Source organism: Astatotilapia calliptera, chromosome 18 (assembly GCF_964374335.1).
Source record: "Astatotilapia calliptera chromosome 18, fAstCal68.1, whole genome shotgun sequence".
Classification (NCBI taxonomy): domain Eukaryota; kingdom Metazoa; phylum Chordata; class Actinopteri; order Cichliformes; family Cichlidae; genus Astatotilapia; species Astatotilapia calliptera.
This window is the reverse complement of record NC_137439.1, coordinates 7,622,116-7,645,523: the sequence shown is the minus strand read 5'-3', so window position 1 is coordinate 7,645,523 and position 23,408 is coordinate 7,622,116. Positions and strand designations below refer to the sequence as shown.

Below are 23,408 nucleotides of genomic sequence, written 5' to 3'. Positions count from 1 at the left end.
ACTGTACAGCTGTACTTATCTATCGTAAAGTAGCAGAAAAATTTCCACCTTTATGTAATCCAATCAAAGCAAGACGCTTCATGATCTCCATTAGTAACAATGTACAGTGTTGGGTCGCCCGAGTGAAAAAGAAGTCGTACATTTTTTAATATATATATTAAAAAATGAAGGGGAGAAAGGGAAGAGGGAGCCACAGCACAAGACTAGAAAGAGAGAGCAAGAGAGAGATTTGGTTTCTATTTAATAATTATCTCATTCACTTGCAATTAATATTGTTCCTTGACTGAGTAATTTAAATACATTAAGCACATATAGTACAGTAATGCTGTACTGAGAACAGGGAGGCTGCAGACAGTATAATTAATACTGCCCTTTGCCACCCCTGGAGGTCATCGGCAGATCCTCCTGTCTCAGTAAAACCTGGGCCATCACAGCACTCCGTCCACCACCTGTTTGACCCGCTGCCCTCTGGTAGGCACCTCAGGTCGATCAGGTCCCGCACCACCAGTCTCACTAACAGCTCCTTGCCCTGGGCCTAACCCTAACCCCACCCCAGCCCACTCACTCACTGCACCACTCTGAGCCATGATCCGAGTAACCCACCTCGCTCGGGTCACTCACACATGGACTCTAGTCAGGCTTTTCTTTGCACTACTTCCAAGCACTTTGCAACTTGTTCTCTAATTTGTGCCCTTCTCTTATTTTTCTATGTATCCCTCTTGATTATATACATTTCCCCTGCTTGCTACTTATTCTTTTTGTCTACTGTTTATATTTTATTCTGGCACTGTTGGTGTGGATCACCCACAATTTCATTGCACATGTACAATGACAATTAAGGGTTATTCTGTTCTATTCCAGTGAATGTCCCAAGTAATACCATTTAAACCATCCAGCCAATCAAACAGGTATCTTCTATGACTACAAGCAATGACTACTAACTGAATTATGAACTATAAAGAGAGTCAGCAGCCAAAGTAGATTCTTAGTTATTGATGTTGTTACAGTTCATAGAAAATATGGTATGAAGGGGGGGAAAGGAAGGAAGTCTGATGAAAGAAGGAAAAGATGGCATCTGAAAAAATATTCCCTCTGTGTGAGTTCAAACTGCCACTTTTTTCTGGCAACGATGATACTGACTGTACTGTGTTAAATACACACTTTATACTTAAAGGTGCTTCCACAGATACAGACACAAACACTCGGTAAAGTATTAAACTGTGTTGTATATACTTGTATTCCCCAGATGAGCACTACACGCAGCCCATTTCATTCCAGTGTAAGCTAATAAAAGTGTCCTTGTGTGATGGGCCAGACATTCCTTCCAGTCTTTAAAAAGCTCCTGTGCAATGGCAGAGATGAGTCACAGCTGCCAGGAGACCACCAGTCATGTTCAGTGGGACACACGGAGTCACTCACACTCATGCATGTTTTATGTTCCTACGTTTCCCCTCTTTTCTCGCGCTAAGTGTACATGAATGTGGATCAGTGTAAAAAGCACATCAGACTCTTCCTGTTAGTGTTAAATCAACACAAATCCACAGTTTTCAAAAAACTAAAAACAATGGGAGAACATTTAAAACTATTGATGACAAATTTAAATTTAAAAGTAAAAATATTAAGGTTCACTGACATCGCTGGTACTTGAAAGAATGTTTAGAAAGCTGGTTGTGGTGCTGTTTCACATCCTTATAAGGGATATTTCTTTTGGTATGAGCGCCACTTGATAAAGCCACATTATAAACATAAGCAATTTATATTAAAAAAAAATTGTAGCATCTGTATTAGCTGTGTAACATTATCACTTTGTCATCATCATAAATAATTACACAAAAGGAAGAGCATCTCTTCAAGCGCTCACTGGGCTAATATAGAAAGGATAACATCTCGTTACAATGTCTCGTTCTGCTGTTTAATGTTCTGCTACACTACATTAAACGGGTGCTTCTGCTCTTATGGCTGATGCCTGTGTACGTTCAAACTTTGTAGAAAAGCAAAACATCCACCCGCAAAGGATTTTGTGTCATAGCGGTGAGAGTGATGCAGATGTGTGTCAGCGAGGCTGACAGGTTGTCATGTATGAAATGTACGCACACTCTTCTGCGCGAAACGCCTGCAGGGACCAATGAGAGCCGAGCATAAAAGACCGAGGGATGTGAAAAAATGAGCATGATGACAGCTCGTTGTAAGGGTGCACACATAAACACATGAACTCACAAACGTGCAGATAAACACTGAGGGATGAGGGCTTATAAACAAAGGTTGAAAGGGTTGCATGAGAGAGTGTGCGCCACAGAAAGCACAAAGACTCCTTTGAGCCACTGACTGTAGAGCAGATGGGAGAAGTTAAGTAGATCCTGTGCACCTGAAATCTCAATTCTTACTTTAACTTTAGCTGGAGTTTTCGTGTTTGGGTCGCCAAAGTTCTACCAAATGTTACGACTTCTAAAACTGTTAGCACCTTTGGAAAAATCAGCTCTTCATCTTTGAAAATACAATCAGTAGTTTTTATCTATGTGCAGAAGTCTGTTTCCAGTGGAATACCTCACAGAGACTCTCGATATATTTTCAGATTACTGGCCAAATGAACCGCTTAGAAATAATACCTGGCATTGATTGGCTGAAAACAAATGAGTGCAGCGAATAGAAGTGGGAGATCCAAATATCGATAGCGTCGATACCAATCCTGGTATTGGTACTGGATCAATACTGGCTCAAAAGGATTGATACTTTCTATCCTTTAAGTTTAGTATGTAGACCACTGAATTGTGCAATTATTATCATTTTTTAAAATGAAAATGTACTTAAAATTTTCACTATAAAAATGTTGAGTTGAGTGTCGCATCTATTTTTTTATAGCCTAGAGCACATTTAAACAACAGAAGTCGACCCAAAGTGCTTCACAGACGGGCAGATTTACATTCCAGGTCTCCAAAAAACTATATAAGAAGTAGAAGGGGTTTTGTTGCATTAATTATTGTAGAAAGTCAAAATCACAGGGATTTAGTAGCCGTTAAAATGTGTTCAGAATTTGCAAGTCGACGATCAAACTCATAAATCATGACACACTCTCCCAAAATTGTCGCACACCACCAGTGGCTGAGACGCTGCTCATGAATAACAGCAGTAAAAAAATGTTTCAGTTATCTATACAAATATCTTTTTTTCTGGACCAACTTTTTTGTCCTTCATTGTTCTTTTTTTGGGATTTTTAACCATAACACCCCCACCAACCACCATGACCTGAATCAGAATGGCAACACAGTCAGGGAGGTTGGAGTTTATGTGCACGCACAAATGATGAGTGCCTAGTTTGATAGCTGTAGACTTTGGGAAGAAAACAACTGAATATTTACATTCCTGACCTCAGAAAGTCGTGGTTCAGGAGCTCTAAAGTAAAGCACACTGCTCGATCTGTTTAACTTAGATTTACCAAGAGATAGGCGAGGCCATGTAAATATATGGGGAGCGTTCAACTGATTAAAGAAATGGTTAACGACGGCATTAATGAAAATCCAGAAACCGATAAGAGGCGCTTTGGTGCACAACAAAATCTCTTATCTGTCTGGTCAGTGAGCACTTCCTGTGCTTTGGAAAACAGAAAAAAAAAGAAAATTTTAAAGACTTCATGTCTACTCACCCTGTCTTTGTCATCAGCCACATCGCAAAGCACATCATCCAGGTCGAGGATTCCCCCATCACCATGCTCCAACCGGTGAACCTGCAGCCAGTAGCTGGCATCCTGCAGAACAAGGAGGCAACAAGATGAAAATCAACAGTTGTTTTAAAATGACCCGACACATGAAAAAGTGTGGCAGCAATTGTAAGAAGATGCATATATTCCAAATGGCCTTCAAGACCCATTTTATTCATTTTATATTTTAAATGCAAAGAAATGAGTACATACAACCTTAAAGCATAAACATCATGAGAACTGATAAAGGGTTTCAGTAGAAAAGTAGACATGACTGAAAATCCCTCGAAATCTCTTTGGAGCTTACACGAGTCCACCAGCGGACACTCCAAACACTTTGACATGCCGCTCATCACATCATTGTTGGCTCTTTAAAGCAAGACTATCACAGTCATCGAGACCTGCGAGGAATGCCACCCACCATTACTATATAATCAAGCTCAATTACATGTCAAAGTTTCTGACATGAAAAGCACACGCAGAGGTCACGCTTGATTGAAATAAGTGGGAATAAAGGCAAGGGTGCATGAAGGGTTAAGAAAAGAGAGGGGAAAGAAAAAGACACTGTACAATTATAGAAAAATGTAGCTTTACAATAACAATAAGGCAGGGATAAAAGGTAGAGTATTACCGCCATCACGCAGTTCTAAATAGGAAATCCAACTCCCAGATGATTGTAAAGCCCCCTCCCTGGGTCTTGACACGCAAAAACATGTGCACATGTAACATGTAAGTCGAGTGCACATGCATGGAAGTGCCCAGTGTCCTGGCATCATTTGACAAAGTATTAACTTTTGAAGTGACTGTTTGGCTTCGTCCCACACACACAGCAGCCTTGAGGGTTACAGCCTCATTACCCACTTATACAGTTCCACTCCACTGCAACACACGCAGCTCACTGCAAAAGGGCACCAGACGCACGTCTGATGTGTTTAACTGGCAAACTAATACTACATGACAGGCCTGCCTCAGAGAAGGAAACTGATTTTTTGGGGGGAAAATGCAACTATACAGCAATGATAGTTTTGATAGTCTGAGTCTAAATGCACTCAGTGAAAACACGACAATTCAAACAGCTGCATTAGTATTTTTCATGTGTTGCTCTTTTTTAGCTTCCCTTTAACTCACTCACTCGCTGCTGTGACAGATGTCATAGTTTATTACAGCCAGTGTCACTTTGTGCAACCCCACACACAAAGACCCTGTGGATTCTAAAGGATGGATCTCAGACACAAACACACAAAACATTTAATGTCAGCGATTTTATAAAGGAAAAAATGATAAAGAAGTTTGGCCAGACCAGACTTTAGTAGTGATTGAACCGTAATCATTAACAGTGAACCACCCTAAAGCATCACTGTCTCAGAAACACTAGTTTAAAAAGTAATGGAGACCTCAAACACAAAGACGGTTTGTAACAAAATGAAACTTGAAGTTTATTAGGAACACTCTGCTGTATGCGACTATAAATAAAAGATGGAAGTTCTGGAAATCAAAGCTAAGCTGTAAAACTTATCTGACACAGAAAAGCAGTAGCCAGCAGTCACCAGAACTACATCTGCAAACAAGCCAATGCAAACAAATTACTGTAGGTTTCTGTGTGTGCTCAAGAACTTTTTTTTTTTAAATTTATCGCTGCCTGTTATAACTGAAAGCATTCAGTCCAAAGTATTCATCTGAAACAGAGCCAGCACGTCCAACTTTTGTGTTTGTTGTGGGAAAGAAAGCCACAAACCACTGCCTTTAAGCCAGTTCAGCCAAAACACATTTTACTGTTTTGTTTTCAATCAACTGGGGCGTCTCCCCAAAAACCATAAAATCTAAGCACTTTGATTTATTGTTTATGATTAACAATGAGTGAGCGTTCAAGAATGGCTTAAAAAGCCAGGATTTTACCTACTTTACAAAAACTGTTACGTCAATTTGAGAATGACCCCGATAACCCATCAGCTTATTAGAATATTTATATACAATGTATCTAATGCACTTTAAGATAATAAGGATGCAGATTTAAAAAGTAATACTAATCCAGCCTGCTCTTTAGTTGAGGCTTTAAGAAGATAGTCACACATAATAAGTGCACATAGCAGCACAATCTATTTCAAATCCCCTATAGTATGTCAGTGTGGGGACAGACTAGGTTTGGGCACAAAGAGACTTTAAAACTGATGTGTGCGTTTGTGTGTCGTTCTGTGGTGCCAAGTTCATCGCGCAAAAATAGCTCACAGCAAAATGTCACAGTGCCAGACTTAAGACAAGGGACTAAGTCACATAGTAAACAATGTTTCAACATAACAGCTCTCTGATGGGTATTACAACTTTCTGTGCACATCATCCCTCAAACTGTCTCGCTCGACTTTCGGAGAGAGAAAAACAAAACAAAACATTACAAACAAGTTAATGTGGCATCTTCTTTCTCACTCTAGTTTGATCCCTCTGGGCCTCATTGAGATTCTCACGACATTATTCTGCTGAAGCTCTCTGCTAAAGAAAGGAGGACCGATCTAAACTATTAGAGCCCTCAACAGTCCAACAGCAGACTTGAAAGGAGGCCAAGGCAAACAGGTTGGCAGCAGGGGAAGCCCATCACTACGTTTTAGCGAGACAATGCCGAGTCGTGAGCACCAAGATCTCCCTGACACCGTGAAAAGGAATGTCTGGAAGTGCCAGTGTCCACAGTTGAGAAGTATTCAAATGGTATTACACAGTCCTGAGTGTACTGACATGTGACAAAGACACTGTATGCAAAGTTGTGGACGCAGACTAACTCGATGTATTTCGCAAGATACTCTACAATATGTTACAATTTTTAACTATAAAGGGAAAAAAGCCTGGAAAAATGCTGAATCATTTAATAAGATATAGATTTTTTTTTTTTAACATTTGATCTCTTACAGCATAAATAAAGCCGCCTGTTTAACAGGAAGCCATCAAAATGATGTGAAATATAGGCCTTAATAAGCTTTTCAATAACAAATCTTTCAAGGTCTTACACGATACTATTTTCACACAGTCCCAATAACACATTTATATGACATAAATTGCATCACATGTAGCAGCCTTGGAATTTGTCCAGTACAAGAAATGTGTGAGGAGAAAGTGACATTTGCATGTAAGGACAAGAAAAAGAAAAAACTATGTTTTAATACTTTCAGTGCACAACTTCTCACGCACAGCGTGTTAAACAAGAATAGCAATAAGGTGAATAATACACGCAAATAAGGGCTGTGTTTTTACTTGATGGTAGTTATTTTAATTTTGAGGACATTAATGAAACTATCAGGACAAACTTTTGTTTGTTTGTTTAAATGAGGAAACTGTATTCCTGAGCTGAAGTAACAGCATCAGTCCAGAACTCTACAGTACTTTTCAAATCAAAGCACCAAACTGTTGTCCAGCATACAAAACAATACGTGGATTTATCGTAGCAACACTCATTCTGATCACAGCAGTGTGCTGTACGAGACTTTGCACCACAATGTCTCTGGAAGACCTCAGCGTATACTTCGAATCGGACGAGAGTGACGACGAGGCCAAAAAACTCTGGAGTTACGGTGAATCTGACGACGAAGGCAGCGAGGCGAATTACCGGGATCTTGTTTGCCTGCATGACAATCTGGTGAACTTTGAAAACATCTACTTAAACAACGCAATTATAGACATGGAGGTAAGGTTATTTTAGGTGATTAAATAGTGTTATAGCTGAAACATTGAATAGCTTTGTATTTTATGCCACAATAAATGATAAATGATGTTGGTGGCAGAAACGATTTCTTTATTTTTAGCACTACTTGGTGAGTGAGGGTGGACAAAGCTTTGAAAATGACAGCAGAGACTCTCCAATCGCTCTGATTCAAAACTATATGGAAAGCACTGAAGAGCTGTTGCCCAGCAGTTCCTCCTCATCACCTTCTGTTGTACCACCTGAAGCTGCAGCGAGCCCAGACACAGATGACTCGGAGAACTCTACTGTGAGGTTGCTCCAAGTTTTAGAAGATTTTACCGAGGTGTTTCAAAACATGCTCGCCTCATTCTCCTCCACTTCATCAGACTCAAGTGAGTCAGATTTACAGGGGACCAACTGGGATGACATAGACACCTCGGAATGAAAATCTAGAGCGCCAACCTCGATGGTGTGAGCAATTATCCAATAAACAAGTGCATCATAGTCTTCATGCCAATTATTTTATTTCTGTAGGAAGTACAGAAGTAATTTTTTTTGTAGCCGGGTTAAACTATAAACATTTTATTTATTCCATGGCCAGAAGAATTAAAAAACCCCAAAATGAGCCAATGACACTCAGATTTTAACAAACTCAGTCCAGATTTAACCAGAAAAGAGCTTTTAGAGCTTTATTTGATGGTAATGGTTTTAATTTTGAAGAAATTAATAAAACTATGGACAAAATTAAAGCCATAGAGTTTTTGTGTTTAAATTTTGGCTAAAGAGGGTTATGTGTTCACAGTTCTCACACAGAAAACAATCTATGCTGTTAGGTTAGAGGCTTTAGCACAGATTACCTGGTATTCAGGCATTTTGTGACATTGACACTGTTTACTATAGTTAGGAAAAACTCAGTGTGTCACCTGACCGCAGATACCAACTTGTCTTCAGTGGCACAGATTAAAAATGTTCTAGGTACATGTAAACTTGTGAAACTGAACTGTGTTGACCTCGGGGCTGAATGAAACCAGTTCTCAAATGTTCACTCTCTATCAATCATCCCTTTGTTGCGCAGATCATAAAGAGGTTTTTTGGGGGTGAATTTTGAGCCAAAGACACTCCTATGTGCCTTAAAGAAACGCAGCATTGTTCTGCCAGATCCAGCCTTCTGCTACAGTGTGTCAGAGCTTGTAGACACTCTGTGTTCTTGCCAAAGGTTTGGGTTTTGTTATGATCTCTTGCAGTGGTTATGCATTACTGTGCCACAAAAGAGACATGACAAACTGTAGGTCATGTTCCCACCTACTCCTGTATTTACCACCAGTCTGCTCTTCGTCTTACTGTAAATGAGGTCTCTTTTTTGTTTTTTAAACTCCCTTTTCAGCCCTCCTTGCTCTTTATTCTGTCTTTTGTCAAACATTTCAGTCATTTTTTAACATATTTTTTTAAATCTTTGTTTTAATAAAAGTAACAGATTGCTGCCTTATGCTTTATACGAATTAAAATGTGTTTATTATTTCAGAAGTCGCCTGCAGTGTTCCCTTACTGGGAATCCTCTACACATCTATCCAACTCACAAAGCCTACGGTGCTGGATCAGTGCAGATCCAAAAGCATTTGTTGTGTCAACTTTAATTTGCAAGTTGAGTGTGACACCGTTTTGTACTCTCCAGAGAGCTTCCCCGTCACTAAAAAATGCATTTTGCTGCAGTCTTCTCTCCTCCTCCCTTTTAATTTAGGAAGATGGGGCAGAGGAAAGAGCTGTGAAGCACAGAAGATCTGAAAGAATATTTAAGAGCATGTAGATTCTAAACACAGGCCAGATGGAGACCTGGGGAGGAAGTCACTTAAAGGAAATGAGATGGTGGAAGCTCCCAAAAATCAAGACAATGTGACACTCATCTTATGGTGAGGGCAAACACATGCTTTATCCTCACAGCAGGCTCCACTAATGAACAGTGGATTAAGAGCACACAGTGGGGTTTTTGTCACTTAAGTGGTGCATGAATGTGTGCACGCTCAACTCACTGTAGTTTCCCTGACCTTGGCATTTCACAACAGCCAATAAACCTCACTTACTTTATCGGTTCACCCAGTTTAACTTTCTGTATACGGTATTTTCCTTTTAATAACAAAAGGACTCTGATTCATGCGTGTAGCTTGCAAAAGTCAGAGATCTCTTTCGCTGTAATTGAATTAGCGTCTGAAATTAAAAGCTAGATTTTTCATCCACACTTTCGGATTTTTCCAGATTGTTCCAAACCAAAAATTACAGGACTCAAACGTTTCGTGAACCACAATCCGTAACAAACAGTTAACACTGGTCCAATAACTAGAAGTGGTCTTGATTACTGGTGTGAAAACATGTCTCAGCGCGGACTCTGTAACCTATTCCAGAACCATATCAGGAAAGGTTTTTAAAATAAAACTTAATAATGCAAAAACTTTATTAAAAAAAAAGGAAAAACTTGAGAAAAACAGTATTGAGAAAGAATAAGCAGGAGAGTACACTGACTGTATAATGAGTATATTGCCTGAACTTGCTCTCCCAGTAACACAAATTGCATAATATTTCTATACAAGCAACAAACTTTTCCATTATTTTTCTCTATTATTCAAAAGGCAGAAGGGTAACATATAAAATAATAGAATAATAGCCAATATAGGTTAAGTATCATGAGGTAACCTTGCTGTGATATGTGAAAAGGAGCTAAGTACTAATCTGTTTTCTTTTTACTGCTCAAGGAAGGACTATTGTAGTAATAAGCAGCTCAGGCTGACAGTAAAAATACAAAGCGGGTTACTGCTGGAAGCACACGCTTATTTTTTCAGGCAAACCCTCCCTGGATAAATAAAAGTTTCCTCAAGACTGTACAGAACATCTTTATAAGAGCTGTGATTTTAAAACCTTAAAAACAAAACATGCTTACAACTATCTGAGTGGTGACTTTCTCCCTTTTTTTAAAAAGGAGAAAAGGTCACCTTGTAGATATTATCACCCATCTCAATCTTGCAGACAAACAATGTGAGTGCTCTGTTCATGACGACTGACAAAATCCCCTTTCAATCACATCTGTTGTTCGGATGTGTACACAGCCACGGTAGGGCAGCACACTGTACGTTTCCTGGATTGTAGGGTCAAAGTAAGGCTGGCGTAAGGTACAAAAGACCCTTTCATTCAACTACAATGACATCAGTGAGAAGAGAAACAGGAATTGGAAAAAGCCACTAAAGTGCTACGCGATGTGTGTAAAACCGCAGACAGACGTGTGCACAAACGCACACCGATACGCGTGTGCGAGTGTAAGGACTGTGTGTAATCTAATAATACATTTTATTAGCTGTCAGTTTGACGTCGAGTACACTTTGGGTTCGATTTGAACGAGTGCCCTGCTGGGCTCCACTGAAGTGAACACCAACACTAACATTATTAACTTTACCAGTGCACTTGGACCATGCTTATCATTTCAAAGCCTCACTCGTGCTTTGATATTAATCTTTTAACCCCTGAGTTGTGTTGCCATTGGCTTTTCTTTCTCATTGTTTGGGGGTCCCAAAGACCAACCCACTACCCATGTCAAAATAATAAGAGCCATTTTTCTCCTTTCTTTTGTTCTTACCATCCAATAAAACCCATTATGTGTTGTAATAAGATGTTTTCCACAAACTGGGCTTGTTCATTTGATAATTCAGCACTTCTTCCCCAAATTTTTTGCAAGATACATGTCCTAGGGAGTTGCATGATATATGTAAATACATGTCCTCAAGGTTTTCAGAAAGCTTTGATGACATCACTCTGACTGGTGCTGTCCTCTTCAAGCACCAACCATTCCTTCTGCTTTATGTGTCAAGACTCAGAGCTCAGCATGTAGTAACAGACTAACTAACTGTGGTCTTCACATATAAATATTCATTCTGAATGGAAAGAGGTGCAGATAATGAAAAGGTTAGGTTCTTCTCTGTGCACTCGCTCACTTCCTGAATCAGAATCACTTCATTATGATCTTGATGACAAATGCCATAGTTTACCAGTAAATTTATTTAAATAAAACCTGAACATCACTTCCTATAATTAGACACGCATGAGCATAGAGCGATCACCAAAGGTCAACTACAGCAATGTCTTGAATTATGTTTCTTATCCATTATACCCTGTGTCAAAGTCACTCCTGGGGCACCAACACCATCACTCTTTGTCTTTCCATTCAAATCCACTAATGTTAGTCTTTGTCTCAGGAACTGAAACGTAGGGATAATAAACTGAGAAAAGACAGAAATGTTGCTGAGCCATACACAGAACAATGTTGCCATTCAAAGAAACACTCATATCTGATCAAAACAGGCAACCACTTGACAGCATAACGTATTACTCTCCAAAAATAGTCAAAAATTACACCGTCTGGGAGCAAACATTAAAACTAGGCAGGTAGGATTAATCAGCAGACTTTATCCAGCGCATTAAGCTTTAAAAGAAACCAAACAAAGGTATCTTTATTACAGCATGTGTGAACCACTGCTCCGAGTCGTGCAAGGAGAGAGCTCTCGGTCTTATAAATTACTTATCTGATTAACAGAGGGGGGGAAAAGATACCTGTGCAAAAATGCAAAAGAGGATTTCACATGCAATCCAAAGAGAAAGACGCAGGAGATTTATGCCTGTAGCCTAATTAATTTAATGAATCATGAACAATCATTAAGCAGACTGCATCTTTTAATTCCTCACATGCAGCAAAATCCAAAGAAGCCCGAGAGGAAAGAAGAGTAAATGGAAATTGTGGCTCATGGGAGCCACAAAATCAGAGAAATGTGAAGTTCACTGCAAGTGCCTGCAAATCCCACTCAAATCTTTGGAGTAAAAATTATTTTTTTATTTTAATCTGCTTCAAAAATAACAGAAATCAAGCAGTGGAAGAGTGTGCAGTCAAATCCATGAAATGAAAACGTGGTTTTTGTCATGTATTTGACAAATCACAAGTTACTTGTAGTATATAAGGTGCAAAATGGGGGGAAAACGCTGCAAACTAAGCCATTTTGTGTGTCACACAAAAATATACACACACATACTTGAGTTCAGTTGACCACAGCATTGTAGGCAAAGCAGACTTCAGGCCTTCATTATGATCAATTGAATGCATTGTCTTCGAGCTCATCACTATAATGACCTTCACACTGGTTGCACGTTAACAAGATAAGGCCAAAAAATAAATGAAAAATCAATGGAACCACAGGGAATGCTGGGAGCAAAGGTTTTCACGTTAAACTCGAGTGAAAGGAGATAACATGCAAAAGAATTTGATAATCTCAAAGTACCAACAATTATAAAACGACAACAGCTGTTTAGTTCGGTTATATTGTCTGAACTTTTAAAACAGTCACTTTGAGCTGCTCTCGAGAACCAAACTAAGTCAGGAAAACCACACACGCTCCTTAATGATATGGATGTAGAACAACCATCTACGGTTGCAGTGTCGCTTTCTTGTACGATGTTGAGGCGAGGATTTGTCTTCCAATAGAATTTATTGATCTGATTAATTAGTCAGGTCTGCCTTAGAGTGAAGCTGCATGACACTTGATGCAAGTGAAGCTGGCACAGCTGCACTGAAATCCAATAAGCAACTTGTGGCTGCTAATAAACTTGACACGCTTTCAGTTTTTCCTGGCTCAGCGTAGGCCTTGGGGGTAGGGTGGGGGTGGAGGGTAAATACTCACGTAAGCACAGTAATGGCAGTGAGCCTGTGCTGCCTCCATAAACCCCAAACTATGTCTTTGGGTGGTGAGAAACTTTTTTTTCTTTTTTAAAATTCACCGCTGTTTACTTTGTGTGCACCTTCAAGTGTTGCTATAAAGTTGCATCATCGCCACGAGACACAAAAGAATTTCTCATCAGCAGCGTCGAGGTGATTCAGATGAGATCCCTGAAATTTCAAGAAATGCCTCACTGGGGGAAAAACAGTAATCTGTCATTGGTATTTACACTGATGGCCATGGTTGAGTTCTTAAAAAAAAGAAAAATTTCCCAGGCTGAAATATTTCGGCTATGTTTACTTTAATCCCAACAGCCCTCAAATAAAGTCATTTTCCTAAACTAAAGTCTATTTTAAAGTTTGAATACACACAAGTCAGCAGCACAGAAGGTTTCAGGAAAACAAGCTAATAAATCTCAATTTCATCAGGTTCTTTTTTTCCTGTCATGTCAACAAATTTGCCAACGTTTTACAAAAATGGCCTTAATATAGGTTCATTTTCTCACTACCAATAGCTGCTTATATTAACATTGCCTCTTACTCTTTCAGAGAGGGTCAAATATTTCACTACTCAACAACACTAACTCTTTGGTACAGTTCTGTTTGGCTGCATTTAAAACCGGAGGGTTAGTGTTACATTTAACTCCTTTTGGAACAGCACGTAGATGGTTTACAGTATCACAACTGTAATACTGTTTACTACATGTAATTTGAATTACATTTTCTAAAAACCCAACATCAATTGAAGCAGTAGGTCAAATGCTTTCTGGATAAATACTTCTTCCACTAAGCAAATCACAAAAGAAAAATCAGAACAAAATACTGATGCGATCATCTCAAACAGTTATGGGGGAAATCTGGGCCTTAAAGTTCTTACTTGAATTCTAAAAATACTTTAAAGAGTTTCCTTTTTTCCAATGCAAAGCCTTTTTGTGGTCAACCAGAGAAAGCTACACATACTAAATTAGTTTTAAGTTTGGTTTCTTTCAAGGGTCGAGAGGTAAAGTGAAGACGCACGTCGGCGTGGTGTCTAAGGTTACACCAACTGTTAGCCTGCCAGCACGTCAGCCCTTAGCCCGGCATCTCTTCATCCTACAACAACGAGGGGAACTGAAATCCAGCCCGAGTGGCGAGGAAAAAAAAACAAAAAAAACAATACAAAATCTATAGACTCTTAAAATGCTTTTTCAAAAAAGCAAAGCAGAAACCTGGCAACTGTCTATGTGAGCCTGAGATGTTAAATACCCTATAGGAGACCACAAATTGACACAATGGAAGATTTTGAAAAGGCATACAAAGCTGTTCAAGAGATAATTTGCTAGGACTCGCTGGCAGACTCACTTAGCCGTCAATCGATTTCAATGTTGTTGCCAGACATGTTAATTTGTGTTTTATCATTTCCCCACCTGACTTGCAAACTTGTCATAGCACGACAAGGGATGGGAAGAGAAGAAAAGAAGAAAGATTAATATGCCCTTTATCAAGTGTCTTTCTTCCTTTCAACATCACTGCTAGAGCGAGGCAATGCTTCATTTTTATTATCCTTTTCAGAGAAAAGCACGAGATGCGCAGAAGAGAATGAAAAGAAAACCACAAGAGCAGCAACTAGTGTGACAGGAAGGAGGAGATATAATCAGAAGGTGAGTCGGGGACAAAAAGCTCAGGTGTTTGAGAAACCGGTGATGAAAAGTTCAGTTGCGACACTTGATTCTTTCTCAGCGCTGTCATCCACAACAGACCTGCTTCGGCAGGCCTCGGCACAGAACGCACAATGACACGAGACGAGTTCAATAACGTTATTCGGTGCATTTTAGGATTTCAACTGATTCCTTGGAGGAGTCGTTTTCAGTCTTTATCGTCCAGCTACAAAGGTGAAATTACAGTGACAGGAAGAAAGGGATGTGTCCCCTGAAAGGTCCTCAGAAAGTAATACCCAGCGTAGGGGTGATACCTACCACCATAAATGATTAAAAACAGTAATATTTAGGGTTCCTGTTGCATTTTGGATAGCCTATTACATCTAACAACTGTAGAAGTGCAGTGTCAGTCTTGACAGACTGTTCGAGGACCTTTCCAAAGAGCAAGACACGTTAAAGATTTGGTACCCTAAAATTAAAAACCTGATTACTGTTTTCATCTAAACCAGCTCTGCTCATGACACTCCCTGCAGTAAAATGGAGCAGTTGGCAACTTTGTCATCTTAGCTTCGTCTGTCCCTCAAAACAATAAGATTTACCAATGTAGCATAGATTGAAGAGCTTGGATGCTGATAGTTGGCAAAAGATCAGAAATTGAATACAACTGGAGCCCATCCCAGTATCCCAAACATAATCCCAATCCTATCCAACAAAGGTCATTCCTAGTAAGCAGTGTGAAATGATAACACTGCAGCATTCACTACACAGTACTAAATACATGGATGCACTGAGTCGAACCCCTCTCTCTTTTTCTGTAGCGCTGAAATACAAACAGAATAAAAGATCATCCATCTAAAGAAAACGCTGGAACATACCTGACTGCCTCGGCATGACTCCACTTTGAGTCTCTTCTTGAGACCATGGTGGTGCTTCCACATTTCATCTGTAGCTTCCACTACACACCCTCCACCGTTCTTCCACTGCAAACAACCTGCAGCTTTAGCCTCGTCTAGGATCGCACATACTGGTGTGTGCATTTGTGCATCTGACATTTCGCGTTATGTTGCATGTGCAGGTCTTCTCTTGCATGTGTGTAAATGCAACCTATCCCATGAAAGGGACATGAAAGGAGACACACGGCTGCACAGCAACCTGCTTTCCTTGCTTCAGAGACTGCGTGTATCAAATTGCCACCGGTATCGCTGGTTATGGATACTCTAGCAGGGTAACAAGAAGCTGTACAGATTGAACTGCATGAAAAATTACGTTGATAACGGAGCTTCACAAGCTGCACGCTGTTTGCATTTATACGCCTTGTTGTGACAGCCACGTCGAGCCGTGAATAATCGTTTCATGAAGCACAAATCTCTGTGTTATGGTTCGGTGTCATATAAATGACCAGAACAGACATTCATTTTGCTGTGACAGAAGTGTAGCAAACACACTTCATTTTTGAAAGACAAAGCTTTTTCTTGCTAATTATATTCTGTTGTTTAAGTAGTACTGCATTTCAATGAACCCTGCGCTTTGACCCACACATCAGAAAAGCGTTCCACTCCTGCTTCTTCCCAATAAGATCAAAACAAAACCAGTAGTCATGAGGCCCAACCTTGAAAAGTTCACTTATGCTTTTATTTTCTCTACCCTCTCCCGTATAAATTAAACTCCACTGAGTTCAAAATGCCTCTGAAACCAGCTTCACACTCGTTTTAGGAGATGATGTCACATCAACCCAGCCCTGGCTTCTCTCCATTGGCTCCATGAACTGATTTTACAGATCACTTCTAAATCATGTCTGGATCTGGGCCCAAGCTACAAAGCAAAAAACCCACTGACCTCATGTGAGCCATTTCACAGTCTTACGTCCTGAGGTGGAAGCAGAAGTGAATGTGGCGGACAGGTGCAGGAGACTCTGCAGGCAGCTGACTCAGATCAGATGAACTATCTACTGAGGCCGAACAAAGCAAAGCCATCAGGCTCAAAGCATCAGCTGCTGAAAGGCCGTCTCAGTGATCGCAACAGAGAGGTCTGTGCCACGTTTCGCTTACAAGCCTGTTTCTGTTTTACCGTTTTATATTTGGGTCCAAACGCCTTCAGTAATTGTTTCAATAAACTTTTCTAAGATGGAGTTAAAAATTAAAGACAACAAATTTGTTTCTGTAAATTCTGGCAAGGGCAAAAAAACAAACAACCTTCTGTGGTCACCACCGCCTCGTATTACAAAATCCTGTCACCACAGGCATCACTTCTGACTCCATGACTGACTGCTATCAGCAGACACTCTCGCGTTTGCTCCCGTCTGGTTTCTGAAGGAATGTGACAGGAGGATATCCTGTCTGTCAGCGGTAGAAGCCTCACAGACAAAATTGTGGCAACTTTAAAGAACCAGTTCAACCAAAGCCACTTCCTTCTAGGGCTGGGCGATATGACCCAAAATTCATATCTCGATATTTTTTAGCTGGATGGCGATATAAGATATATATCTCGATATATTTTTTTAAAGTCATAAAGTAAGAACAAAAAGAGTTCTTAGTCAAAGCTGTGTCCCAGATGTCACACAGGCACTTTTATTAACATAGAGCAGATTTACTCAAAAATAAATTATGAGCATTTATTAAATAATAATGCTCCATAAATAAAAGAAAACAATGTTGTTTTTGTGCATAACAAAAAGCTCACAATTGTGCAGTCAAAATGTAAACTAAAAGACGCTGAGCATAATAACAAAGACAGATTTCACAGCTGCTCTGTTCCCAACTTGTACTGCGTGACTGACAGCCTGGAGTTTGAAATCCGCTTCGCAACCACGTCTCTTAACAGGTGCCATTTATGGTCCTTATACACAGTAGGGTAATATTACGTTGAAGCACAGTACGTATCACTCCGCAAGGCTCAGCCGTAATCCTCCGACAATCCATCACGCGGTGCAGCTCCGTAGCTTATCAAAGTCGTACTAAAACATTTTTTGACAGATTGCTGAGCGCCGTGTTCCACATAAAATCGGTTCGCGGCCATCAAGCACAACCAGAATTCATACATAAGGCGCGCTGTCAACTTTTGAGAAAATGAAAGGATTTTAGTCCGTGCAGCCCCTCTGGGCTGCATGGCGTTAGCGTGGTTAGCTAGCTAACACGTTGACGGCGTCCAGCCCCACACACGGGGCGATGCGCAGTAACTCGTTAACGGAGATTTGCCGTGTCCATCTTGTCGCTTCCTGCAGGTGAAGCGATGGGGGAGGAGGGGGAGTTGTGTTCAGTGAAGGAGAGGCGAGGCCGAGTAACGTTGCTTAAAGACGAAAGTGGACGAAAGAGAGGCAAACTTGCGGCTCCACAAGTATAATTATAACGTAACATAGACTATATCGATATAAAGGATATTGTCACATCTTATATCTCGTATAAAAATATATCGATATTTTTTAACAACTCGATATATCGCCCAGCTCTACTTCCTTCTACCTTCCAGAACAACCTGTTTTACGCCCTCATGCGTGATTAAAAGCCCATTCTGACAGCCATAACATGCACCACATCTAATGAACTGAATGTTCTCATCTTTCCTTTTCAACCAGGAAGTATTTCTTTGAAATAAGTACTTTTACAACATTTTTTTTAAATTACTTGACAGCAGATTTGCACTACTCTGCCTGGTTTACACCCAATGTCATTTACCCATTATATTGTATATTGTATAGCTTTCTTGTTATATGTAAAATTGTATTGTATTTATTTAAATTTTTACTTTTTAATTATTTTACCTGCATTTTTTAATCACTCTTATATTTAAATGTTCATTTGCTATTTTATCTAGGGATTGAGAGTAACGTAGTTTCTATTCTCTGTATGTCCTGTACATGTGGCAGAATTGACAATAAAGTTGACTTTGACTTTGAGATATGTACCTTGTGATTATTATCATTTCATTATCAACGGGCTAATTCATTTAATATACTGGCACCCCGATGACTGGGCAAATCACCAAAAAGTGCAACATAACTGCTGAGAAATGAATACGCTGGTTGAGCCCACAATAGTAACAACTCACAGCAGATGTAAACTGCAAAGAGTGCTTTGCTATTACGCATTATGTATGCTTTGGAGACAAACTTCCCTAAACTCACATCAGGTGGGCAATATAACAATAAATAGATTAGTAAGTGGCAATAGTTATGGTGCAAAACTATGTTAAGTCTCAAAGCAGCCCCATGATGATTTCATGAAAACAGTAACTGCATCATTGCGTCAATGTTTTCAGAAACTGCTCTTCAAAGGCACGAACATTTAAAGCTCTAAATCCTTGTTAGCTCAGTCTCAATCCTGGCTTTCCCCACTCCAACACTGACAGAAGCTCAGCCAAGAAGAACTTTGGTCATCTCCAACACCGACACATCCCAGGTTTGGATGACAAACAAACCAAAACCATGGAGACGGAAATGACATCATCGCTGTCGTTTCTCACTTCAGCCAATCAAACCATGAAATAAACAGTGGAAGGCCCAAACAGTCATTCACCACTCTTCCTAGGAAAGTGGGTGGCCCCAACTCCAATACGGCCCCTACACCCTCTCTCCATGGGTAGTCATAATGGGGCAGTGGAGGGTCAGTTAAGTAAGGTGGGGTGGAAATACACATTTTGGGACTTTATCAGATCCTCTACTTGGTATCTGTGGCAATGTGAAATCAAAAGCAAAGATTTTCACAGATCACATGGTTTCCATCACCAGCTGGAAAATATATCTGTTCCATTTCGCTTGCATTTATTTATTTACAACGGAGCCAATAAAACATTTTCTGATATCCTCTGACTTTTTTATAAAACCGAAGCACAAAGTCCAGGAAAATTCAGATAAACGAATCCTGCAGAAACGCAGAAATGCAAGACGGATATTAGTATAACAGCCATTGTTTTATTTTTAGAAACATATTTCTGCCTGTGTTTGAATGCCTGTTCTTTACAGTGTTTCCACTACATTATGTCCTTTGTGGAGGCAGGACTGATTTTAGATTGGGTCTTCCTAAATTCTCAAGGTTTTGCTTTTACATTAGTGTTACTGCTTTATAACAATGGAAATGTTAGTTCTTGCTAGTTAAAACAAGGCTTCACACAATTTATTAGCATTTTATTACATTTATTACAACACCCAACAACATTATTTCCAGCATGCTGGCTGTTATAAAAACTGATGTGAACCGGGCATAAAACTGGTAAATCTCATGTTACCCTGTTTGCCAAAGGCTTGCATAGAAGAAGGTTGACAACCATTATTTGCTCTACTTGGCAACAAGGCCCCCCTTTTCTCATTTTACTGAACTTTTATTTTGTGGAATAGTTCCAAGGTGCTTTAAAATGGATCAAGCTTAAGAGCTTCAACAGTGCTGGACCAAAGCAGATCAACAATCCAGTTTGACAGAGATACATGTGAAATCATTTGATCTCTTCTCTAAAAAGAAAAAGAGTGCCAGCAACAGGTTTTGTGGAAAAAACAGATTTAGTATGAATGTATATGTATGACTCCAAATACATTTTACAACTCGGTGAATATCTCCATTTTATTTACCAGACTATACTGCCATCTGGGAGCATTTTACAAGCAACTAACCAGCTCTGGTCCTTACCATCTCTTTGACGACTAGGCTGCTATTGTATCATTCAGCTGCTTCTCCAGAAAGCCTCTTGTTTCGTGGTCGGAGAGGCTTCACTCTGCAGAGAGCTGGAAGGCCATTCTAACCAGAACCTGTAGCTGCTGGAGAATTACACTGAAGTTGCATGGGGGAAGAAGATCTGCAGCTGCAGTCCAAGAAGGTGCAGCACAAGTCCATCCACTAACTGGAGATGCTGTTATTTACTGCCACAGAGTATATATAGCATTAGTTTCAAAAACATTTAATAAACATTGGGCATGCTTTGCATGCACAAACACATCCGTCCATATGTGCATGTGCATACCAACACCACCGCCAAATGAAAATTAATTCTGAATCTGCAAGTTCTAGTTGTCCAGACTGGGTTTCAAGTAGGGCTGCCACGATTAGTCGACTAGTCACGATTACGTCGACTATCAAAATCGTCGACGCGTCATTTGAATCTTTGTAAGATCACAAAAGACGCAGGAATAAGTAGTAGGATTTAAGAAGACTGAAACAGAAGATGGCAGCACTGCATGTACAAGGATGCCAGCTGCCGTTAAGTAGCTCTGTCCCAGAATTCATAGCAGCCCAGCTCAGTTTCCAACAATGGCGGCAGCTAGTTAGTTTTAATATTACTCTTATTATTCTTTCTGGGTCACAAAATAAACATTTAACATATTTTCAGGCGAGAATGTAACTGTGTAAACCTCAAATATCTGCTCAGTTTATCAAGACACCACATATTTTCAAAAGCGCTCCGACGTTTTCGGAGATGTCTGTTACCCACTAGCTCGATAGCTAGCCAGGGTCAAGGCTCACTAGAGCCCGTGAGAACACCGGACTCCCGGCAAATCGTTTTCAAACCCACCGCCGTCTTTTGCTACTCAGGTTAAACATATACAAGTCACTTAGATAACTTTAAAAATGTTATTGTTTGGCTTTTTTTTAGTATTTTATTTGTTCCTGAGTAAATCTGTTTGGCTGAGATTAAAGTTATAGTTTTTACACAGCTGAATAAACATCAAGCAGACAGCTGATTATCAGAAGTGTGAGATGCTCGAGAATATACTCCGGTGTCCCGTTATATTTTAGATAGCAAGGAGTTTATTAAACTTCACTGAAACAACCTGCAGATTTCATTAAAATTTTATAAACTATCATCTTGTCTTTATTTTTAGTTAGCACATACCTTAAACACTTAAAGCTGTAAGCTAATGATAGTTATATAAGAGCAGATGCTGCTGGTGCAATAAGCTGTACGTTTTACGTCCAATGGATGATGATCTGATTAGTCGACTAATCGCAAAATTAATCGGTGACTAGTCGACTATCAAAATAATCGTTTGTGGCAGCCCTAGTTTCATATTAAGCTCCAACACACACATCTAACTCACACCTCTCAAGAAAACACGCACACACGCTTACACCTCTTTGAAGTGCAGTGATCTAACAGACAAACGCTGTCATTTAAAGTTTTTGCCATCTCCATGATGTGGACGAATTCTGCTGTAGCCATACTGTGCTCCAGTAGGTCCATACATGTTATGACCAAAGCGGCACACACCTTGGCCATTCTGTTTCCCAACCCAAATGAAAAGGAGATGACAAGGAGTCTTTCGGGGGATGAGTCACATCAAAATCAGTAGTTTGGGTATAAAAGCAGCTGGTGACAACAGTCTGAATAAAAACAACTTACTCACATACAATTCCTGATCCAGTTATAAAGACTGAATGTTATCCAGGGGATTGGGAGATGTTGTACAAGAGGATTTGCGAGAGCAGAAGTTGTAGGAACAGTTGGTCAATAGGCAGACAGCGGTGGCATGGGATTATTCTGAAAAACACAGACTCGCACACAGAATCAGGAGCAGCACTCTCACTGCCAGCGTCATGTGACAGTTTGACAGTGGAGAGGAATAACTGCCAGTGGCCTCAGCCGTATCAGATTACAGCTCACCAAATGGAAAAGGCAAAACTAAGGAGGCTTATTTGTAGTGGTCTGAGATATGTCCTATTATCCATAAGTGGAAGAGCAGAGGGATGCAGAGGAAGCCTGCCAAAATAAAAGCTCACTGCACCACAGGGAGGCACGGGCTGCCAGAAGAGTTCCGCTGTGGAGAAGCACAGCAAGACCTTTCAAACTCCAATACATTTTTAAAGATGTTACTATAGGAAACTTACTGACAGTGAAGTAAGTTATAAATATTTAATAATATACGACACAATAAATCAATGTCTGAACTGAAGAGAAAGCAAAAAATAATAATAACGATGATGATAACAACATGAACACAAGTTACAATACTTAAACTTAAAAAAGACAAATTTGAAAAGACAAAAAAACAAAAAAACAAAAACCAGGACTGCCATTTGGTGCATCTATGGCAGCTCCAAGACTGCACCTGACCTCGGCTTACGGATGCTTGCTCAAAACAAACAGCGGATCACTGTGAGAAGCCAACAGACCAAGAGTAGGTGGATATTAACTAAGTCGTAGGGGCTTTAACAAGTGAAACAGTGCGCTTACATGTGCTCCAAATATCTGATTATAAGTTCACAAAGTCAATATCCTGATTACTGGCAAGAGGCATTCATTAACAATAGATCTATCTTAATAATGCAAGAAGCAGGTCACATTTAATTGGTCTATTCTGGCAGCCTATTAGGGTTAACAAATGCATTAGATTTGTAAATTATTGTTGAAATATGTTTTTAAAAAAAAAACTACTCTACTGTAACCTCTGTCATGAACTTACAACATGAACTGTTAACTGATTGTGTGTGGGTGTTTTCATGTGTGTTTGTGAGAAACCTCACCATGTTGGCAGGCTTCAAGTAAATGACAAAGAAGCACTCAATCAGGCTTTAACCTCCTAAGACCCGAACTCAACCGCATGCATTTTTAATTTCTCTTTGATATTTGGGCTGATTGGGGCCCGATGAATGTAAAAACAAAGAATTACCTGATTTTTTTTTTTACCTTATTTTTGTTTTTATGAAAAATCAGAGCCACATATGAAGATATTCGTTTTAAAATTTTGAT

General features: G+C 39.8%; 2 protein-coding genes across 13 annotated transcripts in view; one reads left to right on the top strand and one right to left on the bottom strand.

Moving 5' to 3' along the window:
- The window catches only part of pard3ab (par-3 family cell polarity regulator alpha, b), a 245,924-nt gene that overhangs the window by 205,382 nt on the left and 17,134 nt on the right, over window positions 1–23,408 (bottom strand). For all 12 annotated transcript variants that reach the window (XR_013903414.1, XM_026150929.2, XM_080293275.1 and 9 more), the window contains exon 2: window positions 3,641–3,742. Coding sequence is in view for 11 of the 12 variants with exons in the window: in XM_026150929.2 (XP_026006714.1) it covers window positions 3,641–3,742 (102 nt within the window). In the remaining variant the exon portion in view is untranslated. The remainder of the gene's footprint in view (window positions 1–3,640; window positions 3,743–23,408) is intronic.
- Window positions 7,099–7,892, top strand: LOC145421699 (uncharacterized). The gene is made up of 2 exons (XM_080292294.1): window positions 7,099–7,361; window positions 7,480–7,892. Exons 1-2 carry the CDS (start codon window positions 7,173–7,175, stop codon window positions 7,801–7,803), a joined length of 513 nt encoding a protein of 170 aa, XP_080148420.1. The 5' UTR covers window positions 7,099–7,172; the 3' UTR covers window positions 7,804–7,892.

Bases quoted from the DNA above. Each gene is read 5' to 3' on its own strand.
- LOC145421699 (XM_080292294.1), top strand. From the start codon at position 7,173: ATGTCTCTGGAAGACCTCAGCGTATACTTCGAATCGGACGAGAGTGAC. The intron at 7,362-7,479 runs GTAAGGTTATTT...CTTTATTTTTAG, and splicing joins ACGCAATTATAGACATGGAG to CACTACTTGGTGAGTGAGGG.